The sequence below is a fragment of the Bactrocera tryoni genome, chromosome 2 (assembly GCF_016617805.1).
Source record: "Bactrocera tryoni isolate S06 chromosome 2, CSIRO_BtryS06_freeze2, whole genome shotgun sequence".
Taxonomy (NCBI): Eukaryota; Metazoa; Arthropoda; class Insecta; order Diptera; family Tephritidae; genus Bactrocera; species Bactrocera tryoni.
In genome coordinates this window covers 13070963-13091395 of record NC_052500.1, presented here as the reverse complement: position 1 = coordinate 13091395, position 20433 = coordinate 13070963, and the positions used below count along the sequence as shown (strand labels likewise).

The window sequence follows — 20433 nt, the reverse complement described above, 5'->3', positions numbered from 1 at the left end:
ATGCAAAACAGGCGATTTGTTTCGTTTAGCTACATCAAAAATGCGGTTAGTGACAAACATGATTTTGTTAGTTACTGTACTTGTTTCGGATTTCGTGCTTCGGCTTGGTCTGGGTTTATAAATGCGTTTAGTTTTTAGGGATATGATTTGGTTGTCGTTGTGCTTTGGTTCGTTTCTAGTTGTGGTATTCATTGTAGCTACTATAGCCTCCACCGATGTATTATCCGATGCTTCAGTTTGTCGAATATTCATACACACAAATGTATAATTAATTAATTTTTTTAATTTTTTAATGTTAATTGCAAAAAAAAATTTTAACGCGTTTTCGTTTGTTAAGTATGTATTTCAATAACCGCCGGAGTGATAGAGGCCCAAAATGGTGTATAGGAAAAATAGAAAAAGGCCATGTATGTAAGTGTGTATACGCATGTAAACTATGTAATTGTATACTTAGGAGTAAAATACTCGAATAAAATTGAAATAAAAGAAAGCCGAAAAACCAACACCAAATTTCAAGTTAATAACCAAATAATTGTCATAAGTTATTCGTAATTTTTAAGAGTGGATATATGTAAGTATACAACTATTTTAGGCTTAGCTTAACTCATACTTCTTAATAGAAATATACTAAAACGTTTTTGATAACGTCAGAAAAAGTTAACCCTATTTTTTTCCAAATATTAGTAACATTTTCAATCATTTCAACTAAATATTTAAATAAATTTTGTTTAAATTCGTTTTCGTTCATATCAAACCGTAAGTGAAAGAAAATAGTATTTTGTTTACAATAAATGTAGCTGTAGTAAATAAGATAGGTACAAGAGACACAGAAAACAATCACAAATGGGGTGCAAAACTCACGATTAACAGGTTCGTTACCACTAAAAAAGATCTCAAAGGTTTGTTCCTCCTCATCATTTAATGGAGACGGCACTTTCGGTCGGCACACATAGCTGCCGCCATCGGTAACGCCGCGTATTTCGACGACGAAACCGCGCTGGGGATTATAGCGGCCGGTATTTTCACTGGAAAATGTCTAAATAGCAATAAAACGTTTTGTGTTGAATTTAGAAAAAAAGTTATAGACTTAAAAACTAACTATATGAACGAGCGGTAAGCGAGTAAAGAGCACAAAAGTGATGACGGTGTGTATGCGGGCGTGTGTAATACATAAAGCTAACGAGAGAAGACGAGCAAAGTACAGGACTCTTAGGAATTGTATACAAAATAAACAATATGAAAAATATCTTTATATTATATAAGTAGGTATATATGTATATATTGGTATAATAAAAACGTGTACAAATTTTGTGAGTGTTTACTTTTTAACTTTGTTTGGATAGGTTAGTTTAAAAAATCGTTCATGTGGCAGAGTGGACTCAGGTTTCCACAGGGGCAACTGAGAACTTGTTATAATGTAAAAATACAAGAATGTATATAATGAAAAAGTCAAATATGTATGTAAATGTGAGAATGTCTACAGATACTCTGTTTACAAAAATGATTTCTGTGGATGGACTACAAAAGTACTTGTTTAACTAGTGTACTAATATTCTGTTATATAAAAATAATATGACTTACTAACATACATATATACATACATAACTGCATTGTATTTAAATAATATGCTAAAATTTTGTAATAATTTAACTATCTGAATTTCGGAAATAAAATTATACTGGGAACTGTATATATGGTTTTAAAAATTCTTAAACAGATTCTGGTAGCGCTCTCTAATACAAGTATATCATACTAATATACAAATACGATCAACATGTGGGCCAATAAAAATCCGTGATCACCGGAAATTCCAACGAAACTGTGCGTGAATTCATCAAAAATCAGCCGAAATCATCATTGAAATTCATGGAAACGGAATTGAACATCTCCAAAACATCGATTTATCTCATTTTGACCGAGAATTTGGGCTTACGAAATGTGTGTACTCGGTTTTTTCCGCACAAATTGACTGACGAGCAAAAATTGCTCAGAATCCAACACGCTTGTGACCGATTATTTGACCAAAAATCACATTTTAACCATTAACCACCCCTTGTATTCACTTGATATAGCACCGTACGACTTCTTCCTTTTCGGAAAAATGCATTTGCCCATGAAAGGAAAGTGTTATGCAGACGTAGAGGCCATTCCGGCCAACGACCTAAAACACTCGTTCGATATGCTTTTGGACCGTGCAAAAAGCTGTATTGAAGCAGGAGGAGACTATTTTGAATAAAATAAATTTATTTTGCCGAAAAACCCATATGTTCTGTTTTTTGTTTTCTTTTAAGTCCTGTTTACTTTGGAACCCACCTTGTTTTATAAGCCACTAGAGCTATCCCTATTTTCATAAGTTTACAGGCGAAGGAAAAACGAAATAATTTAAACCACTCATATTGAAACCAAATTTGTGTTTTGATGATACGGTATTTTACATTTTAGGTGACGATATACATATGTTAAAACTAGGTGAAGTACCTAATAACTTTTCATTTGGCATAAAGTGAATTGATACCAAAAAGAAATGAAACCATTGTAGAAATTCTTATAATCCCTTGCAAAACGAGTGTACTAATTTACGCCTAAACGACTATTGGTAAAGTTTACATTTCCAGGAAAAATTCTTTTTAGTTTTAGTGTGAATTAACCCTCAGATCTTTCTTTAGTTTACACTATTAATCACATTTGCTTTTGCTGCCTAATTTGAAATATCCTGGCGTGATATATGCTAAGGCTCAATTGAACGCTGTCTAATCAGATGAAATATATATATTTTCTTTTATATTGAAATTTCCACCAATTAATCATATTATGCAACATTGATATAAGGACTACCTACAATTCTAATTATTTTGTTATATAAAACTTATAATTTATGATAATAACTTTATCTATTTAGCAAATTTGTACTTATTTTTGTATTTATAAAGAGTAATGCCAAATAATTACATATTTATACAGGTTGGCATACTGCTAGAGCTACTTTACTATGTACTCTGTGTACTGTCTACTATATCTACTATATTTATGGATGTATATGGTACTATATATCGCTTTTGGGTAACTATAATATATAATAGTCGTATGTATATATACAAGGTATTGCGATCTACATAAATTTATTGTTGTGGTTTTTTTTTAGATAAAAAAGACTTGAATAACATACGTTTCATACTAATTATATAGTTAAGTGAACTAATTGTGCTTCCATTGCGGCTAAAGCAATCCAAATCAGCAATGTTTCTCACATTGTGTATGATGAAACCGATTTTTGGATCGAATTCAATTGAGTCATACACATTGGCAGGTGGAAAGCTTGTATGCTGTGGCGTCGACTTAGAGGAACACAAAACTTTTGCCTCCACCCCATCCTAAATATAATATAAAATATTAAGCCAAGAAAAAATGTATGTAGCATAGCCATAACCAAATTAGTTAAAGACACAAATTAAATGAAATATGAAACCGAATATGACAATTAGCATTGATAAACATTGAAATTAATTAAATATTTCATTGAAAGTGCAAGCGAAAAAATTATTAAGCTCGTGTATGCGAAAAGTGTAAAATTGGAAGAGCTTAAAAGCAAATTGACATTTAGTCAAAATAAAAACTCGTTTGTACATATACTTACTTCACCATGCGACGTGGTTAGCAGCACTTCTATGTCGGGCATAGTTGGTTTGCATGGTATGACCGTATCCTGGTACTGTAGCGCACTAATTACCGGAAATTCATTTTGTGACAAAAGATTAACGGGATCTGTGGGAGAATAACGGCGTTAGTAAATATAATCAATGCCTCTACGACGTACATTTATACTTACCATTAACGTATATGTAAATTGAGGACGCTTTATAATTATTAACCAACTCTACAAGTTCCTCGTCCTGCATTGCGTCTAGTCTATTTGGAATACTCGATTTTTTTATGCAATAGTAATTACCCAAATTCTTGCTAGATATATCCTGTAGATATAGCATACTGCCATGGGGACGTTGTGGATCACCAGTGTTAAATGTTTGCTCGTCGTAATCAACAGTATCACCAGGTAGTCTCCACGATAATGGTTCATCGGCCTCACAACGTATTGTATAATTTGTATTTAATTCAAGTGTTACATAGTCCATTAGAGGTGTGATTAACGGTGCACCGTATTCGACAGCATCATTACGACGGAATTCCTCGTCGTCGTTTGTTGGAAATAATTGTGGCGCTGAAAGAAATGTAAATAAAAACTTATTAGTTATATAATAATAGAATGTATGCGGATAACTCCTTAAAATGTTCTAGCAAGCTCACATAAAGCGTTCTCTATTAGATTATGCAAGTTTGTTTGACTTATGCGAGTTGTCTGTTCGTTTCGCTACTTTTCAATTTTGTTGAATGGAATGGTTTTGCTGAATAACAAACAGTTATGTATATGTCTTTATTAACATTCATAAAATCTATTCTTTCGTATGCCCTGTGAGCATATTTCTTACTTGAGTGCCAAAAACACACATACATACATACGTGTATATCTATATTATGTTGTATAAGACTTTTATGTGGTTGGCGCACGCATTCCAAAACATACATATGTACACACTCACAAACTGAAATAAATTTTAATATATGTAACTGCTGGAAGCCACAAAAAAGCAGAGATCGGATGCACACAATTAAACTGTGTCGCCAGTGGCGCCAAAGTCCAACTCTATTTACTCACAAAGAATTCTTTGCTTTTTGGTATTCTTATTGGATGAGGTGGCGTTTAATTAAAGACAGCTGTATAGCACCAGGGAAGTTATTTGTAATCGCAAACGAATGGAAAAAATTATAGCAAAATACATACAGATCGATAAAATGGGAAAAAAGAGATGTGGAATAAAACGTCTAACTTTGAGCAAACAAATTTAATATAATTTCGTCAAATAGAAATACACGATAAAAATAATTATGAATGATGAATATTTTTACAGACTTAAAGATTTATATGAATTTGTGGCTAAGAAAGCTTTTATAACCTAATCACGGTATATTAAGTTTGCCGCGAACTTAGTAAACCCGTAAAGAAAAAGCCGGAGAACTCCCTATCGTTTCCGCGTCTCAGTATATTCCAAAACTAGTTCTTCAGAACGCATGTTATTGGTGACTATTTATTTTACCAATAATCGGTCGGTGACTTTGGCACAACGTGAATTTCGTCGCAGATTTCCTGGCCGTCCGACGCCTGCGACGTTTAGCCGCTCGGCTCGAAGAGACTGGCCCAACACGAGATGCTGCCAGGCGTGGCAGACCCCGGAGTAGCGGTTCTGCAAAGAATATTGCTGCTGTTGCCGAGGATGTCATGCAAGCGCCGTCGACATCGACCAGACGACGTGCCACGCAAATGGGTATCAGTCGACGGTGTTTACAGCGAATTTTGGTACAAGATTTGAAGATGTATCCGTACAAAGTCCAGACGGCCATTCTTAATCACCACCAAGAGGAAGATGATTTTTCATCAAAAATAATCATGAGTGATGAGGCCCATTTCCATCTTAGCGGGTACGTAAATAAGCAAAATTTACCCTTCTGGGGCACTGAAAATCAGCGTGTAACCCACATAGAGCCATTACACCAGCTCAAAGTCACTGTATGGTGTGCTGTTTTCGCTGGAGGAGTCATCGGACCTTTTTCTTCGAAGACGTCGCTGGCCAAACGGTTACTGTGAGTGGTGAGCGCTACAGAGCAATGATAACGAGTTCTTTTTACCGCAACTTGATGAATTGGGATTGGAAAACATGTGGTTCCAACAGGACGGGTGCAACGGCACACACTGCACGTACCACAACCGATATGCTGAAGGATGCATTTCCCGGGCGCCTAATCTCCCGTTTTGGCGATTTGCACTGGCCAACAAGATCGCCTGATTTGACCGCTCCAGACTTCTTTTTGTGAGGCTTTTAGAAGTCGCGGGTTTATGTCAACAATCCTCAGACTCTTGCAGCTCTTAAAGACAATATCCGTCAAGAATGTCAGGTAAAAAGGGCTCAAATGACAATCAACTGTGACGGTGGCCATTTACATGATATCGTATTCTCTACTGGTTGTAAAAAAATTTAAAAGACCAAATAAAAATAATCCACAAGCAGAATCAAAGTTTTAATTTTTTAAAAAATTACAGCCAAAAAACATCGGAAAGTTATTTTTGCGCCACCTTGTATATCTGTCAGAGGCTGCCCTGTCGCCGTGTCTGTAGGGCGGCTGCGGAAGCGTTGGGATGCCAAGCTTGGTGAGGTAGCTGTTCACAAGAAAGGCGGTGTGAGACGAGGCGTTGTCGTGGGGCAACTTCCAATCGGCTGCGATGTCTTATCGGACCCGATTGACCCGTCGTTTCAGTCTCCTGAGGACTTCCATTGGCTTGGCATTGACGGTTTGTCCAGTAAAAACAAATTCATGGTGGACGGTGCCTTTGATATCAAAAAAGACGATGAGCATCGTTTTCACTTTGGATTTGCTCATTCTTCCCTTTTTTGGGCAAGGAGACGCCGACGTGTGTCACTCGGAAGATTGCTTCTTTGTCTCGGGATCTTACTCAAAGATCCATGACTCGTCACCTGTGATTACGTTATTCAAAAAATTGGTGTTCAAATTTTCTTCCACTCGCCGCAACTTCTGGTCGTACCTCTGCTCTAACGAATGCTGCATTTTCGGCTTGCACCACTCACAGAAACACGTCGCGTGAAATTGTTTGTCCTGACTCTCCAGGTGTCTCCAGGTGCTCAGAGACAACTGACCAGCCGCTCGTTCGTTAGCTAGGAACGCCTTCTACCGAATCCAGTCGCTGCACGCACGCTCCGAAGTACAGTCGCGGCGGAAGAAAATCAGTCCTATTAGTTTCCGGACAAACCCTGTATAACTGCTATACGAACTGCCCGATCAAAATAGAGATAATTTTTTACATTTTTTTGCTATAAGAAACGTACATGGGAGAAGGGTATTTTCTTTCAAGCGTGGGTGCGCCTGAAGTGAAGGATTTTTTATTGTTTTTTTTTGGTTTTTCTTAACTTTTGTACGACTTGCAGCTTGTGCTTATAGGAGAGCAAGTAAGGATAATTAGTATTGTTATGTATTTGTCAACAGCACTTGTCAATATGCCAAATACGAATGCCCATTTGTTATCACTTTTATCATGGATTGAAAGGGCCCTATGTCTTGCATACTAAATATAAACAACTATAGGCACGCACAAATGTGAGTTGCATGCATATTTACGCAAGCTAAATTGAATGCCACACGCAATAGTACATAAGTATACATGCACTTCTAAGCCAAATGCATTTCTGTTACTATAATGTTTTATACAACATGAAAGTTATCTGACAAAAGTTTGGTTAAAAATATGAATTTTTTAATTTAATAAAGATGTAAATGAGCTAAATATTAGTGTATGCGTATGGCAGCACACAATATTATGTAAAATATTTTGTGTTATAAGGGGCTTGATGGATTTGAATCCAGCCATGGGCACAGTTTGTAAAATACGAGCATATATTTTGCTAGATTATTTGAACTCTTAAACTAAAGTTTTGGAACAAAACACAGCATATAAAACATTTAAACATGATAAGGGTTAACCATTTTTCAAAAATTTCAGAATTAGGCCCTTACTTTCCCCCAACGGTAACAATTATATACGCTAGAAAATACAAATTTCACTCTTAGTACTCAATAATCGGTTTCGCCCGAGCTTACACTTGACTTCAATTCATTTGTGTATTTTAATCATTATCTATTTGTCCCGTCTCATAAGTGTGCAACATATAAATAAACGTTTTTATTGCTTTTAATTCACTGGAAATGCGTTCAACTTGCACCGATTGATGTTGATTTGGCATTGCTACGTGTTTAAACTTTCAACAGAAGAAGCGAAAAAATATAATTTGGTGTTTACTTTGTGTTTGCACTTCAATGAATGGTTTCAAAGATTTGCATTTAAATCACCTATCGACACGTTACACAAAATTATATATTAAATACGCGTAGCAGAATAAGCGCGAAGGGTTTGGCACAAGCGAACGGCGAATAGAGATTACATAAATATATGTACATACATATGTATGCATAGTTAAGTGAATATAAACAAATACATAATTATAGAGAAAATGTGGTGAAAATGCATGGAAATTCCTTCTTCGACTGAAAATGTTATAAAATGACACGCTACTAAATTAAGGCGGACAGTTGTACTCTTGTTATACAGTGCGTATGAGTTATTTATTACAAAATGGATAGTCCTATAACTCTATAATGACTTATTTTTAATTTTTTTCTAGAAAATCTAATATTTATTTATTATTTACGTCGTTTCTCTGTGATTTTTCTTGGCAATAAATAATGAGCAGGTTCTTGAGGAAAGAAAACCAATTATAGTTTGCTATTAACACTGCTGCGCATGCCCGTAAGTTAGAATTTACAGAAAATCACGATTTCATTATTTTTGCAAAATATTTAAAATATAATTACTTTTAAGCATATAAAGTATTGAATTTCAATAATTTGAAAAATATTTTAATAACGTCCATCAGTCACTCGAAGTGAATTATTTTGAAGCGGATGGTTAGTAAACACTATATAGAGGAAACATCTCTCGGTATAATTATTTAGTATTATAATAATTGTTGTTTTATAAATGCAGTTATCAAAACTAATTTATCACTTCCATTACAACAACTAAAAAATGTATGCTTTAGTGTATGTGTAATGTTTTCAGTTATACTTAACGTTCTAGTTTTGAATTATTAACAATACTTATAAAGCGTGCCGGACACGATCTCGCAACACTAGCAATCTACATAACATTTGTATATACTGCATGTATATATGTAACATATGTACATACATATGTATGTAAATATGACTGCATGCAATATATTGTATTTGTAAGCACTACGTAGTTGTAGCACAATGACTTTGAACAATGCACTCAAAAACTATTTTTAGATCTAACGTCGCAGACTATGTTCGAAAAAAGCAATAATAAAGAAAATACAAATCAAAAAATTCAGCAGCTGAGCTGATAATCTTATTGAAATTCAGTGTAGCAGAAAAATCAATTATGAGCATTACATTATACATACAAATCTATGTGATAGTAGGAGACATGAACTTAACCTCACTCTTTAGGCATTTCAATTTATTACATATGCTAATTATTGCGATTTTTCTTTGCATTTACTATACTTTTACTCTGTAATACTTTATTTACAGTTCATAAATTTTGTTTAATTTTCAATTATTGAGTAGTCGATAAAGTCTTTTCGTATTTCTAATCAAACTTCAACTTATTTTTTTTTTATATTTATAATGATAAATAAACAAACAAATATGTATCATTTTGGTCGACCACTTTTTGCCATTTTTCCGCTAGAGACATTATTCCATCAGTATAAAACTTTCATCAGTGTAAATCAAAATTTCGAAATTTTCAGAACGGTAGCGAGCGAATCATTGTTGTGCAACACGAACTGATACAGCATCGTCTCCGTAAACTTCATACATTTCCTTGGTGGCTTGAGTGGCATTCTTCCCTTTTTTATACAAAAATTTCAAAATATAGCGAATTTCTTCATTATTTTCACACATTTTTGAACAGCTGTAACTTTTATTCAACTTCCCCGAATTTAATTTTTTTTGGGATAAATTAAGCTTAAAATCTCACTATATGGTATGAAACAATGTCATTGATAGCACTGGAGATATATGACTGCAACGACAAAATACGAAAAGACTTTTTCGACTACCCAATAAAAGCTTGATCTAAAGACCTTGAGTGTATAAAAAATATACATAACTAGGAAAACTCTTAATTGGGTAAAATTTCATCTTAAAAACCTTACAATAACACACGCAAGACTCACTCAGGACTGAACTTCTGATATTGCGAAAAATATTGTGATTATGTGGCATTTTGTAAAATGTCAACAATTTATTTTTAAACAAGCGAATATATTATGTACATATATATATTTAATGTCAATAAAGGAAATCAAAATTCAGTACACGCTAATAAATAGCAACAAACATTTAAACTTTCCCAAGGCTCATAATAATAATAAAAAAAGGTTTTAGAAACGATTATCGCTAAACCAAAAAAAAAAAAAACTAAACACAAGCAATGAAAAATATGTACATACATACATACATATGTTTGTATACTACATTACAAAAGTGGTCAGACATAGCTACAAACATAGGCAAGTAAGTATTGATGTAATTAAAGTAGCAAATTTTAATAATTGCAGTAGAGCAAATTACTTTTTATTACTGAGTGCTGTAAGTCCATGATAATTAATTTAGGATTAGAGTTTTGACAAATTATTAAAAAAACTTAATAAATGAAATCTGAGATCATATCAAAGCGATAATTTATCAAAAAAAATGTTAAGTTTCAATCAAGTACTCCCTATATTATTCGATTTGCAACTATTTATATTTTCTTTTTTTTTCAAAAATCCAAAAAAATCTGTAAATAATAAAAATAATATAACACATTATAAATTAAACATATATGTATATGAGTCCATATTTTCCCAAAAGCTCTCAGTTTTCAATCCAAAGTTATAGGTACGTTGCTATTTTTAGGACCACAGCTGTATATCATCATATTTACATATATGCAAATATATTAATCATATGCACGCTCTTATCTAAATGTTCTCCTGTGAAATATGAAATACATATACATTATAAACAATGGCATGTAATGCATGCATGTTAGTATGTATGTATGTAAATAATTGCTGATAGGCTTCGAAGTCTTGTTCTAGTAGCCATAAGCAATTGCGGCGAGCTTAGTTTACTTAAAGGGTTTAATTGGTGTATTAAAGCAACAAGTGTAATTTACGAGATAATTATTTATTGTGTATGCCTACATACATACATACATATATTGTAGGCGATAACAACATGTCAATACAGTAGAATCAAAGCTACTGTTTGTTTTTTAAATATTGAAATTAATTACATGAGACATACAAGTGTATTGTATTTACATACAAGCATGCAAGTGTAATTCTATCAACCTCAGCGCCTTTTACTTCAATATTACATAAATTAATTGGTGCTATATGTTTTTGGGAATTGCATTTGGCGCCTTATTTTGGACAACAGAAACTGAGATTATATGATATAGTCTTACGCATTTAATTTATACGCGTTGTATTCAAAGGAAGAAGTCAAGAAAATATTTTTTGTATAGAGAACTGCTTAGACTATAAAGTAAATTCGTCAAATCAACCGAAAAAGTGATGTAACCTTTTGATTATATTATTGCTTTTGATATTAAAAAGTTGACAATACTTGTTTTCATTGCCAAAGCAAGATTACTTTAACGCTCCCGCTTTGTCTAACAATGTACAATAGCAAGGATCAGCATCTCAACATACATAAATAAGAAATAAAATTCTTAATTTATTCTTCAAAACCTATGTCATCGCCCTCAAAGAAATTCCCCTTGGCCCCAATACACTTGTGTCAGCATTTTTTCCAATCCTCGAAACAGTTGTTAAAGTAAATTTCTTCAATGCGCGTAGTGATTCACGTTTAATGTCTTCATTTGACTCAAAACGGCTTCTCCAGAAGTCATACGGAGCTAAATCAGACGAATACGGTGGTTGCGACACGATATTGGTTGAAAATTTGACGAAAAACTTACGAAGAATCAATGTAGTATGGGACGGTGCATTATCGTGGTGCAAAAACCAACAGTTGCCGGCCCATAATTCCGGCTTCCTTTTACTACTCAAACGACTCGCAAATGACGTATAATACGGAAATAGTATTTGTTGTTGCACCACACCTTGATAATCAAAGAAAACTGTCTGGTTTTTTTTAGCATCGGCTTTACTTTGTTACGATATTCGGTCAATTGATCGCCTGTTTCCGGGTCGTAAGCTTAGATCCAAGACTCATCACCAGTAATAATACGTTTCATGACATAGGAAAGCATTGTTTCACAGGTGGTATCGCGATGCTGTTTTTTTTTTTTTTTTAATTTAGTGATTTTTGAACCAATCGAGCTTTCCTTTTTCTTAGGCCCAAATGATCTTTCAAAATGGTTTTCACTGATCCTTCCGATATTCGCACGATCTCAGTAAGATCTCTGATTGTTAATCGTCGATTCTCATGCACAAATTCCTTTATTTCATTGACGTATTGATCATTAGTTCATGTTGAAGGCGTGAACATTTCGTTGATTTTGATTCCACATGCAAAATTTAATAGAACTTCTTTGTTGAATAATTTCACTCGTCGTAAAAATCGCCGAGTGCACTTTACGTATATTAGAAAGACAAGCGTATGCTGAACACTAATAATTATTTTGATATTATATTTAGCACAGATGGTACTGACAGTCGTACCAACCCAGAAAAAAGTATTTCAACGAATGTGTCTTCGCGCGAAATTTAAACTAAAGAATCTTACTATTTTTTGTCCACTAATTTTTTTGTCAAATACCACTGCATATGTACTTATAGCAAGCCTTTAACTTGTTTACTGCAAGCTAATCTTATTCTTCGCCAAAAGTCAATATTTGTTAATATATAGTAAAATATTTTTAAAAAACTCTGTTTATATGTAGGTAGCATAGCATTTATTTAAACTACTAGTACTCACCGGCTTGAACTCTCCACAATGTGGTTAAGCGTAGAAGTAGTAATGCCGCAAATATGCTCGTTTTATTCAAACCGCCGCTTCTCCGAAGGCTTGTGTGTCTTATCGACGTGTGTGGAAGTCTCATCTTGATATTGATGTGTTGAAGTATTTGTACAATTCATTAGAACTTAAACTTGTTTGTAAACAATTTTTATTTTTGCTGCGTCAATTTTTCACTTTTGATCTCTTAACACATTATTAATGTTTTACTGTACATTTTAACATATGTAGTTATGTACGAGTTTGCGCAATGAAATCACATCTTAAAACAATGCCGAAAAGCGATCTGCAATTAATTTGAAATTTCATTTATGTATTTTTTTAATTAATGCTTTTTGAAAGCTTAAGTGTGAGTAATTTTACTTTCTATTACACATTTTTTTATTATATCGACACTAAAGCGCAAAATTTCTAAAAATTACAAAAAAGCATTTACAAATATTTTTTTAAATCCACTTTGAATCACTATTTCACTTCAAATAATTAGTAATTTCTTATTTGAACGAATGTTGCGCGTTTTAATCGCCTCGCACTGTACGCGGCCAAGTCATTTTGACGACTACTCATATTGTTGATATGTATTTGTTTTCAATCAAATTTTGTAAACAACAAAAACGAGCAATAAAAATCTACAATTTTTATCACAGCATTTTATGCTTATATGAACATAATCGTTCATAATTATGTGTATGTCTTGCGAGACTCTATGCTTAAACTTTTTTGCCGTATTTGCTTCTGTTTTCCACTGCATGAAGTTATCGTTAGTCGCTTTGTATCTGAAATTATAAGAAGAGAAGGAAAAGGTTATTTTATTTAGTTGCATATAGTTAATCAGCCCGTTTAGTGTAAGTACCAAAGATATGAAACAATATATAAGTAAGAAAGCCGCAAAAGTTGTATACCGATGTCACATTTCTTCAATGCTAAATTAACTTAAAATTAAAATTAAAATTTTGGTATTTTTCGGGCTACACATTACCCGTCCAGCAGTTATATGTTATTTCTTTCTAACTAATTTGAAGTCGCATTAACTACAGCTTTTCATAAACAACCATTGGGTAAAAATAATCGATTGTAGCGAAACTATAATACTCTTCACAAATAAAAACGTTTCTTTAGTGGTCACAACTAAACAATATGTTCGGAGAATGTTTCATAACATTTATAGGGTCTCCGACGTTTCTTTCTGGGTGTTCCAAGACTTCGCGGCAAACTTAGTATACGAACATTGCTAGTTGACTCATTTATATACAAGTACCTATCATCAATATTTATTTTGTCGTCTTCAAAGTAATCCCCACCACATGTAATGCGAACTATTTTTTCAGTCCTCGAAACATTACTCATAAGCACTTTTTGGGATGACCTTCAGCTGCTTCAGCGAATTTTGTTTTATCTCTTCGATTGGCTGAAAAAGGGTTCCGCGGAGCGGCAATTTCAGTTTGAGGAACAAGAAAAAATCACACGGAGTCAAATCTAGTAAACACTGTGGTGGATCGATGGTATTCATTGCGTTTTTGCCTTTAAATTCGGTCATAATCGTGATTCGATGCGATGCTGTATTATCATCGTGTAAAATCCATGAATTGTTCTTCCATAATTTCGGCCATTACGGTGGTTGTTCTCACACAAACGACTCAATACGGCCAAATAGAACTCCTTATTGATCTATGTACTTTCGGAACAAATTCATGATGCTTCAAATCACGAATATCGAAAAATATAATGAGTATCACCTTGATTTTTGAGCGACTTTGGCGTGTTTTTTTTAGTTTCGGCTCGTTTTTTCCTCTCCATTCCGATGATTGTTGAATTGTTTGCATGTGAAACTCATAAACCCGTATCTCATCGTCAGTTGTAATGCTCTCTTCATGGAGAGGGATCGGAAGAAGGTGGGATCGAAATTCGCACGATCAGGCATGTCCAAAGAGATCTGTTTATGGTGCTCTTTTTGAAAAAATTCAGTTTTATCAGGACGAGTCGAGGAATAACGCGTTTTATGCCCAAAATATTAACCAAAATCATTCGAACGGACGCGCGAGAGATATCGAGCTCTCTTGCCATCTCTTTAAGCTTGCCTGACGATTTTCAAGCACCATATCTTTCACTTTTTTAATATTTTCATTATTTCATCAGAGGTCGAAGATCGTCCAGAACGAGGAATGCCTTTTAAGGTATGTCTTTAACGATCTACGTCTTTGAAGGCTTGTGTTTTTGGTAAAACTGAATCACCGCAAATGAGATAGTTAGAAATAATAAAGTTAGAGATACGAAATTTGAGATCGCGCTTATATTTGGCATTGTAATTAAAGACAGTCCTACTAACTTATCAAAAAATACATTTTTTTGAAATAATATTTACCCGGGGAAATTAAATTAAAATTTCCTTTTACTTTTTTGACATAATGTATTATTGTACTTTATAGGGTCTCCTATGTTTCCTATTGGGTGGTACAAAACTTCGCGCCAAATTTAATATACCCTGTTCAGGGTATAAAAATGAATATGCTCTGTGCATCATGTTGAGAGTATAACAACAAACTTGTTATCTACAAGTACATTTATTATTTATAAAATAAAGTCCATAATATAACGTAAAAATGCTTCTGAGAATATGGTGATAAGAAAGCATTCTGAATATACAAGTTGTTTGCGAGTATTCCCAATAACGAGAGGGTCTCATATTTTTCTATTGTGTGCCAGGAAATTCTCCAACGTGGTTGGAAATTATTGCATATTTCTTTAGCTCGATTTTTCAAATATTTGCGACACTTTTAGCTTAGGTTATTTTTGAGCGAATGGTTTGCTTCGAAACACATCATCTTCACTTTCATATGCATATGTTTGGCATTGCTTCACTTCTTTGGAATGTCAGAATCAATTTTTCAGTGTATTAAAAACGATTAAAAAGTCACAATATTAATTCGGAACATGGTGCGGTAATCATATGAATATACATACATATGTGTCAAATAATATATAAATTGTAGTCGGTATATGTATGTATGAGCATAGACATACATATGTAAATAATACATATAAATAAATGCGTACACGCGTCTCGAATTAAGCCTCGAATTAAGTAGCCTCTATTGTGTCAAATATGAAAAGCAGACATTGCTGTTATTTATGGATATTGTTATTCATGCCCATAGTTACATATATGGAACGGAAGTCTCGGGTTTTTGGTGCAGACATATTTAGAAAAGAATGCAATTGAGGAAATTCTACAGATTTAAGTAATATAGTGGCGCTCGTATATATACATACTTATTTATAGAAAATAATCATTAGTAATTAGGTTAATTTCTAATAATACATCTCAGTAATTTGTACTGAAGCATTTGTATACATATTGTATATACTGCTTGTATTTCCATACATATTGGGTAGTCGAAAAAGTAGTTTCGTATTTTCTCAATAGATGTCGTTGTAGTCCTATATCTCCAGTACCATCAATCACATTGTGTCATATCATATAGAGTTGGAATGATGAGATTTTAAGCTTCATTCTGCCATAAAAAAAAAACTAAGTTCCGGGAAGTTGAAAAGAGTTACAGCTGTTCAAAAATGAGTGAAAATAATAAATGCCACTCAAGCCACCAATGAAATTTCTGAAGTTTACGAAGATGGTGCTGTATCAGTTCGTGTAGCACAACAATGATTCGCTCGCTTCCGTTCTGGAAATTTGAATGTGAAAGATGCGCCTCACACTGAACAACCTATCGTTGAAAAAGTCGATGAAATTATGGAAAAAATTGACCAGAACCTTCACATAAGCAGCCATGACATCAGTAAGGAACTTAACATTCATCATCAAACCGTTTTGAACCATTTAAAAAAGGCTGGCTACAAAAAGGCGCTCGATGTTTGGGTACCACATGAATTGTCTGTGAAAAATTTAATGGACCGAATTAATATCTGGATCAAATATGACAATAATGTGTGAAAAAGATCATGGTGGCGAAGCTCAACAAATGGTCGCGAAGCCAGGATTGACGCCTCGAAAGGTTATGCTGAGTGTTTGGTAGGATTAGAAAGGAGTCATCCACTATGAGCTACTCCAGTCTGACCGAACGATTGATTCTACACTTTACTGTTAACAACTGATCAGATTAAAGCATGCAATCGAAAAAAACGGCCAGAACTAATCTACAGAAAGGGCTTCGTCTTCCATCAGGACAACGCTAGACCGCACACATCTTTGATGACTCGGCAAAAACTGGGAAAGCTTGGTTGAGAAGTTTTGATGCATTCACCATATAGCCCTGACTTTGCACCATCGGACGACCATTTGTATCAGTCAATGCAGAACTCCCTTAATGGAGTAAAGTTGGCTTCAAGCGAAGCCTGTGAAAATTTCTTGTCGCAGTTTTTCGCCAAGAAACCAGAAAAGTTTTATACTGATGGAATAATGTCTCTAGCGGAAAAATGGCAAAAAGTGGTCGACCAAAATGGTACATGTTTGGTTCATTAAAGTTCATTATAAATATAAAAAAAAAAATAAGTTTAAATTTGATTAAAAATACGAAAAGACTTTTTCGACTACCCAATATATGATTTGATATTTTGATAAAATTTCGATGGGAAGTTAACTGGGAACTAACATTTGCCGGCAAAGCTATCACTGAAAACCATGCCGTTATTAAGTTAAAATTTAAATTTCGATAAAAAACCTATTCATAAGTAAACGTATATATGTATGTTTTTAAATAATATGTTTGTATGTTTTCAGTCATATGTACATATCTGCAAGATGTTTATTTTTTATGTAATTTTTCCAAGAAAGTACGAGATTACATCGCAAGCTTTATTTCCGCTTTCAGCATAAAAACGTGCAACAAAAATCTTAAAATTAGATAAAATTCTGAAAATTTGCAATTTATTATAAAATCTTGCATATACATACATACGAATCTTAAAAAGTATTAAGGGTTTGACTTGACATTAAAAGCAATCTCGCAAACTTGTTGACAAAACCGCAACTCACAAGTGTGATTTTGCAAAGCATTCAAGTATAAATAAATACATTTATATTATATTTATCTGAGAAATGCTTTGCGGTACAGCAACAAATTCATTTATGAAACCAGTGCCATTGAGGTCCAACCATCAATGAAGACATACTTATACCACGAAAACCATCAATAAAATGTTCTTAACCGCAAAGGATAGTGTGCATATTTGACATGTAGGAGTAAAGGTTGAAAAACCGAGTAGCAAGCAAACTTGAAGCAGATAAGTTGAAATATTAATTATTAATATAATATGAAAAATTTAATTGTTCCTGTACATTTGTATGTACAGTGTATATTGGACCTATTTAGGTACGATAAGGCTAGTTGGTAGTTGTAGTTGCTAGATATCAAATCATTTGGGTGCAATAAAAACAACTTTGCATACGACCCATACAAATATACACCTGTATGGAAGAATTAGTATATACATACATATTTATACTCGCATGCCTTTGGATTTGAGAGAAATAAAGTAAATGTAGAGTTTAAGGCCATACACTCTCTGCATACACTTCCATACATACGTATCTAACAATTTAGGTGCACACCGCATAACTAAAGAGATAAGAACTTTTATAATTTAATTAATATAATAAAAAACGTCATTTGTGCACATACCATACGAATGCACATATGTATATGTATATAATACATACATGAGAAACAACAAAAGAGCAAACGGATAAAAGCTTAACATTCTATTTGCATGCGGTAGTGGCGCACCTTAATAGCAGTACAACAACAAAATAAAGAAAAAAAAATGAAATAAAAAAATGCATTTTATACAAACAATGAAACGTAATTTTTGTTGTTATTAGCTTTAGTTCACATTTTAATGTAAGTGCACTACCTTTTGCACTTTTCCTACTTTTCGGAAGTTTGGGTTTCTCTTAGCTAAAGCAACAGACTATGTCAGTAGTAGTAGTAGTTTTGTTCACCTAACGGTTGTATGTATCATCTAAAACTAATCGAGATAGATATAGAATTTTTAAATGATCAAAATGATGAGACGAGTTGAATTCTGAGTAACTGTCTGTGTCCGTCCTTCTTTGCAAGCGATAACTTGAGTAAAAATGAAGATATCCTAATGAAAATTGGTACACGTGCTCCTTGGCCAAAAAAGTGGCCAAAAAATTTTGAAAAGAAGGCTGTGGACCCGCTGATAGGTTTAAAGTACATATCTCCTAAATCGTTCAAGCTAAAAAACAATTGCGCTCGGGATAAACCGTCATTGCAAAAATGCAGGCAATCAGGTAATAATCCCGCCCACTCCTCGTATAACGGTTTTGGTGAAAACTACTAGAAGTGCGACAAATCAACAAATAAATACATCAGAGGCATCAAATTTTATATCTGGGATGATACTAGAGGACTTTTTGGAGCCGGATCAAAATTATATGATTTCGGTAAAAATTGATATTTCGGGACCTACTGCACCAATCTTACATTACAATGTGAAAATGGGCGAAATCGAACTAATACAACATCGACTACTTCCCATATAACACAATTTTAAATTCCATCTGATTCTTTCACTTTCCAGTATGCAAATCAAGCAATAAATGAATCGATATATACATAGTACAACTTTGTGTGAATAGTGCTCCTGAGGTCTGCCACCTTATGAAAAAAACGTGTCCAAATCAAAAAAAAACTATTCAAGCCACCAGATATGGATCAAAGTTCCAATTGCGAATTCTTTATAGAAAATATCACTCAATATGTGAGATATATTATATAAATTCGGAGATAGTCCTTTTCCAATTATAATATACATATGTCATAAATGGATTGATTCGCATCAATAATCCCCTAAGCCACCATATACCAAATCGAAAGATTTTTGAACATCCGGTTGACTTTATACCGTATATATATCGGCAAATATGTGAGTTATCTTAATAACATTGAGAGAGCATACTTTTCTAATAACGGTTCATATTTTACCCTAAATAAAATCAGATGAAAACTTGCCCAGAGCTTGACTGGGGCAAGTTTCAAGGTTATGAAATGTTCGGTTTTATCCGAATTTAGCTCTTCATTATTTGTTATTCTCTGAAAACTTAACTACAGTAAATCGTAATTTTCTATTGTCTACGTAAATTACTCTGGGCTAGTGCTAGAAATTAAAATTCTCCATATTTCATGCTTAAATATGAAGTGAAAAGTCGGGTATGGGTGTTATGAGTAATATTATAATAATATTTCTTTTGAAAAATCTTAGTGGATTTCGGAAAAAAATTAAAAGAAGTTGTAATTTCGTAAATAATGATCCCAATTCTTCAAAAGTTTTACAATTTCAGGAGCTACAGAGTTATTGGTATCCCACTTCCATATACTGACAGTCAAAGAATTTTAGCACTATGAAGTCATATTACCAATATGATTGAATTAATTTTCTTTCATAAATTATTTATGGCGTTCAAATTTATCCTACTTATCGTTGATTTCAAAACAAAAAAAAAAAAAAACAAAACAAAAAGGAAAGGTGAAAACGGCTATACTCAATTAAATTAGATAAGACTTGAATCACAAAAAAATTGATTCAAATATTAGTCATTTCCTTTAAACAGTGAACCGTGATACCTCACCGGTTTCCAAGTACACTTTCATTAAATTTATTTGAATTCGACTCAGATAACACAATATGTACATACAAAAAAGTACAATGCACACAATACACATAAATTTGTAAATACATAACTACATAACTGAAGAATGCGTGTACGAG

The 20433-nt window shown here is 33.5% G+C and overlaps 1 protein-coding gene across 11 annotated transcripts in view; it reads right to left on the bottom strand.

The window, feature by feature from the left end:
* The window catches only part of LOC120767306 (vascular endothelial growth factor receptor 1), a 68378-nt gene that overhangs the window by 11471 nt on the left and 36474 nt on the right, over positions 1-20433 (bottom strand). For 4 of the 11 annotated variants that reach the window (XM_040093213.1, XM_040093217.1, XM_040093216.1 and 1 more), the window contains exons 2-7: positions 13121-13460; positions 12646-12970; positions 3827-4216; positions 3635-3762; positions 862-1036; positions 81-230 (exon numbers count right to left, since the gene is read on the bottom strand). In XM_040093213.1, the coding sequence (XP_039949147.1) occupies positions 81-230; positions 862-1036; positions 3635-3762; positions 3827-4216; positions 12646-12769 (967 nt within the window). In that variant the 5' untranslated portion in view covers positions 12770-12970; positions 13121-13460. Of the gene's footprint in view, positions 1-80; positions 231-861; positions 1037-3166; positions 3372-3634; positions 3763-3826; positions 4217-12645; positions 12971-13120; positions 13461-20433 lie in introns of all 11 variants that reach the window. The other 7 variants (XM_040093218.1, XM_040093222.1, XM_040093219.1 and 4 more) reach the window with 5 other exon arrangements.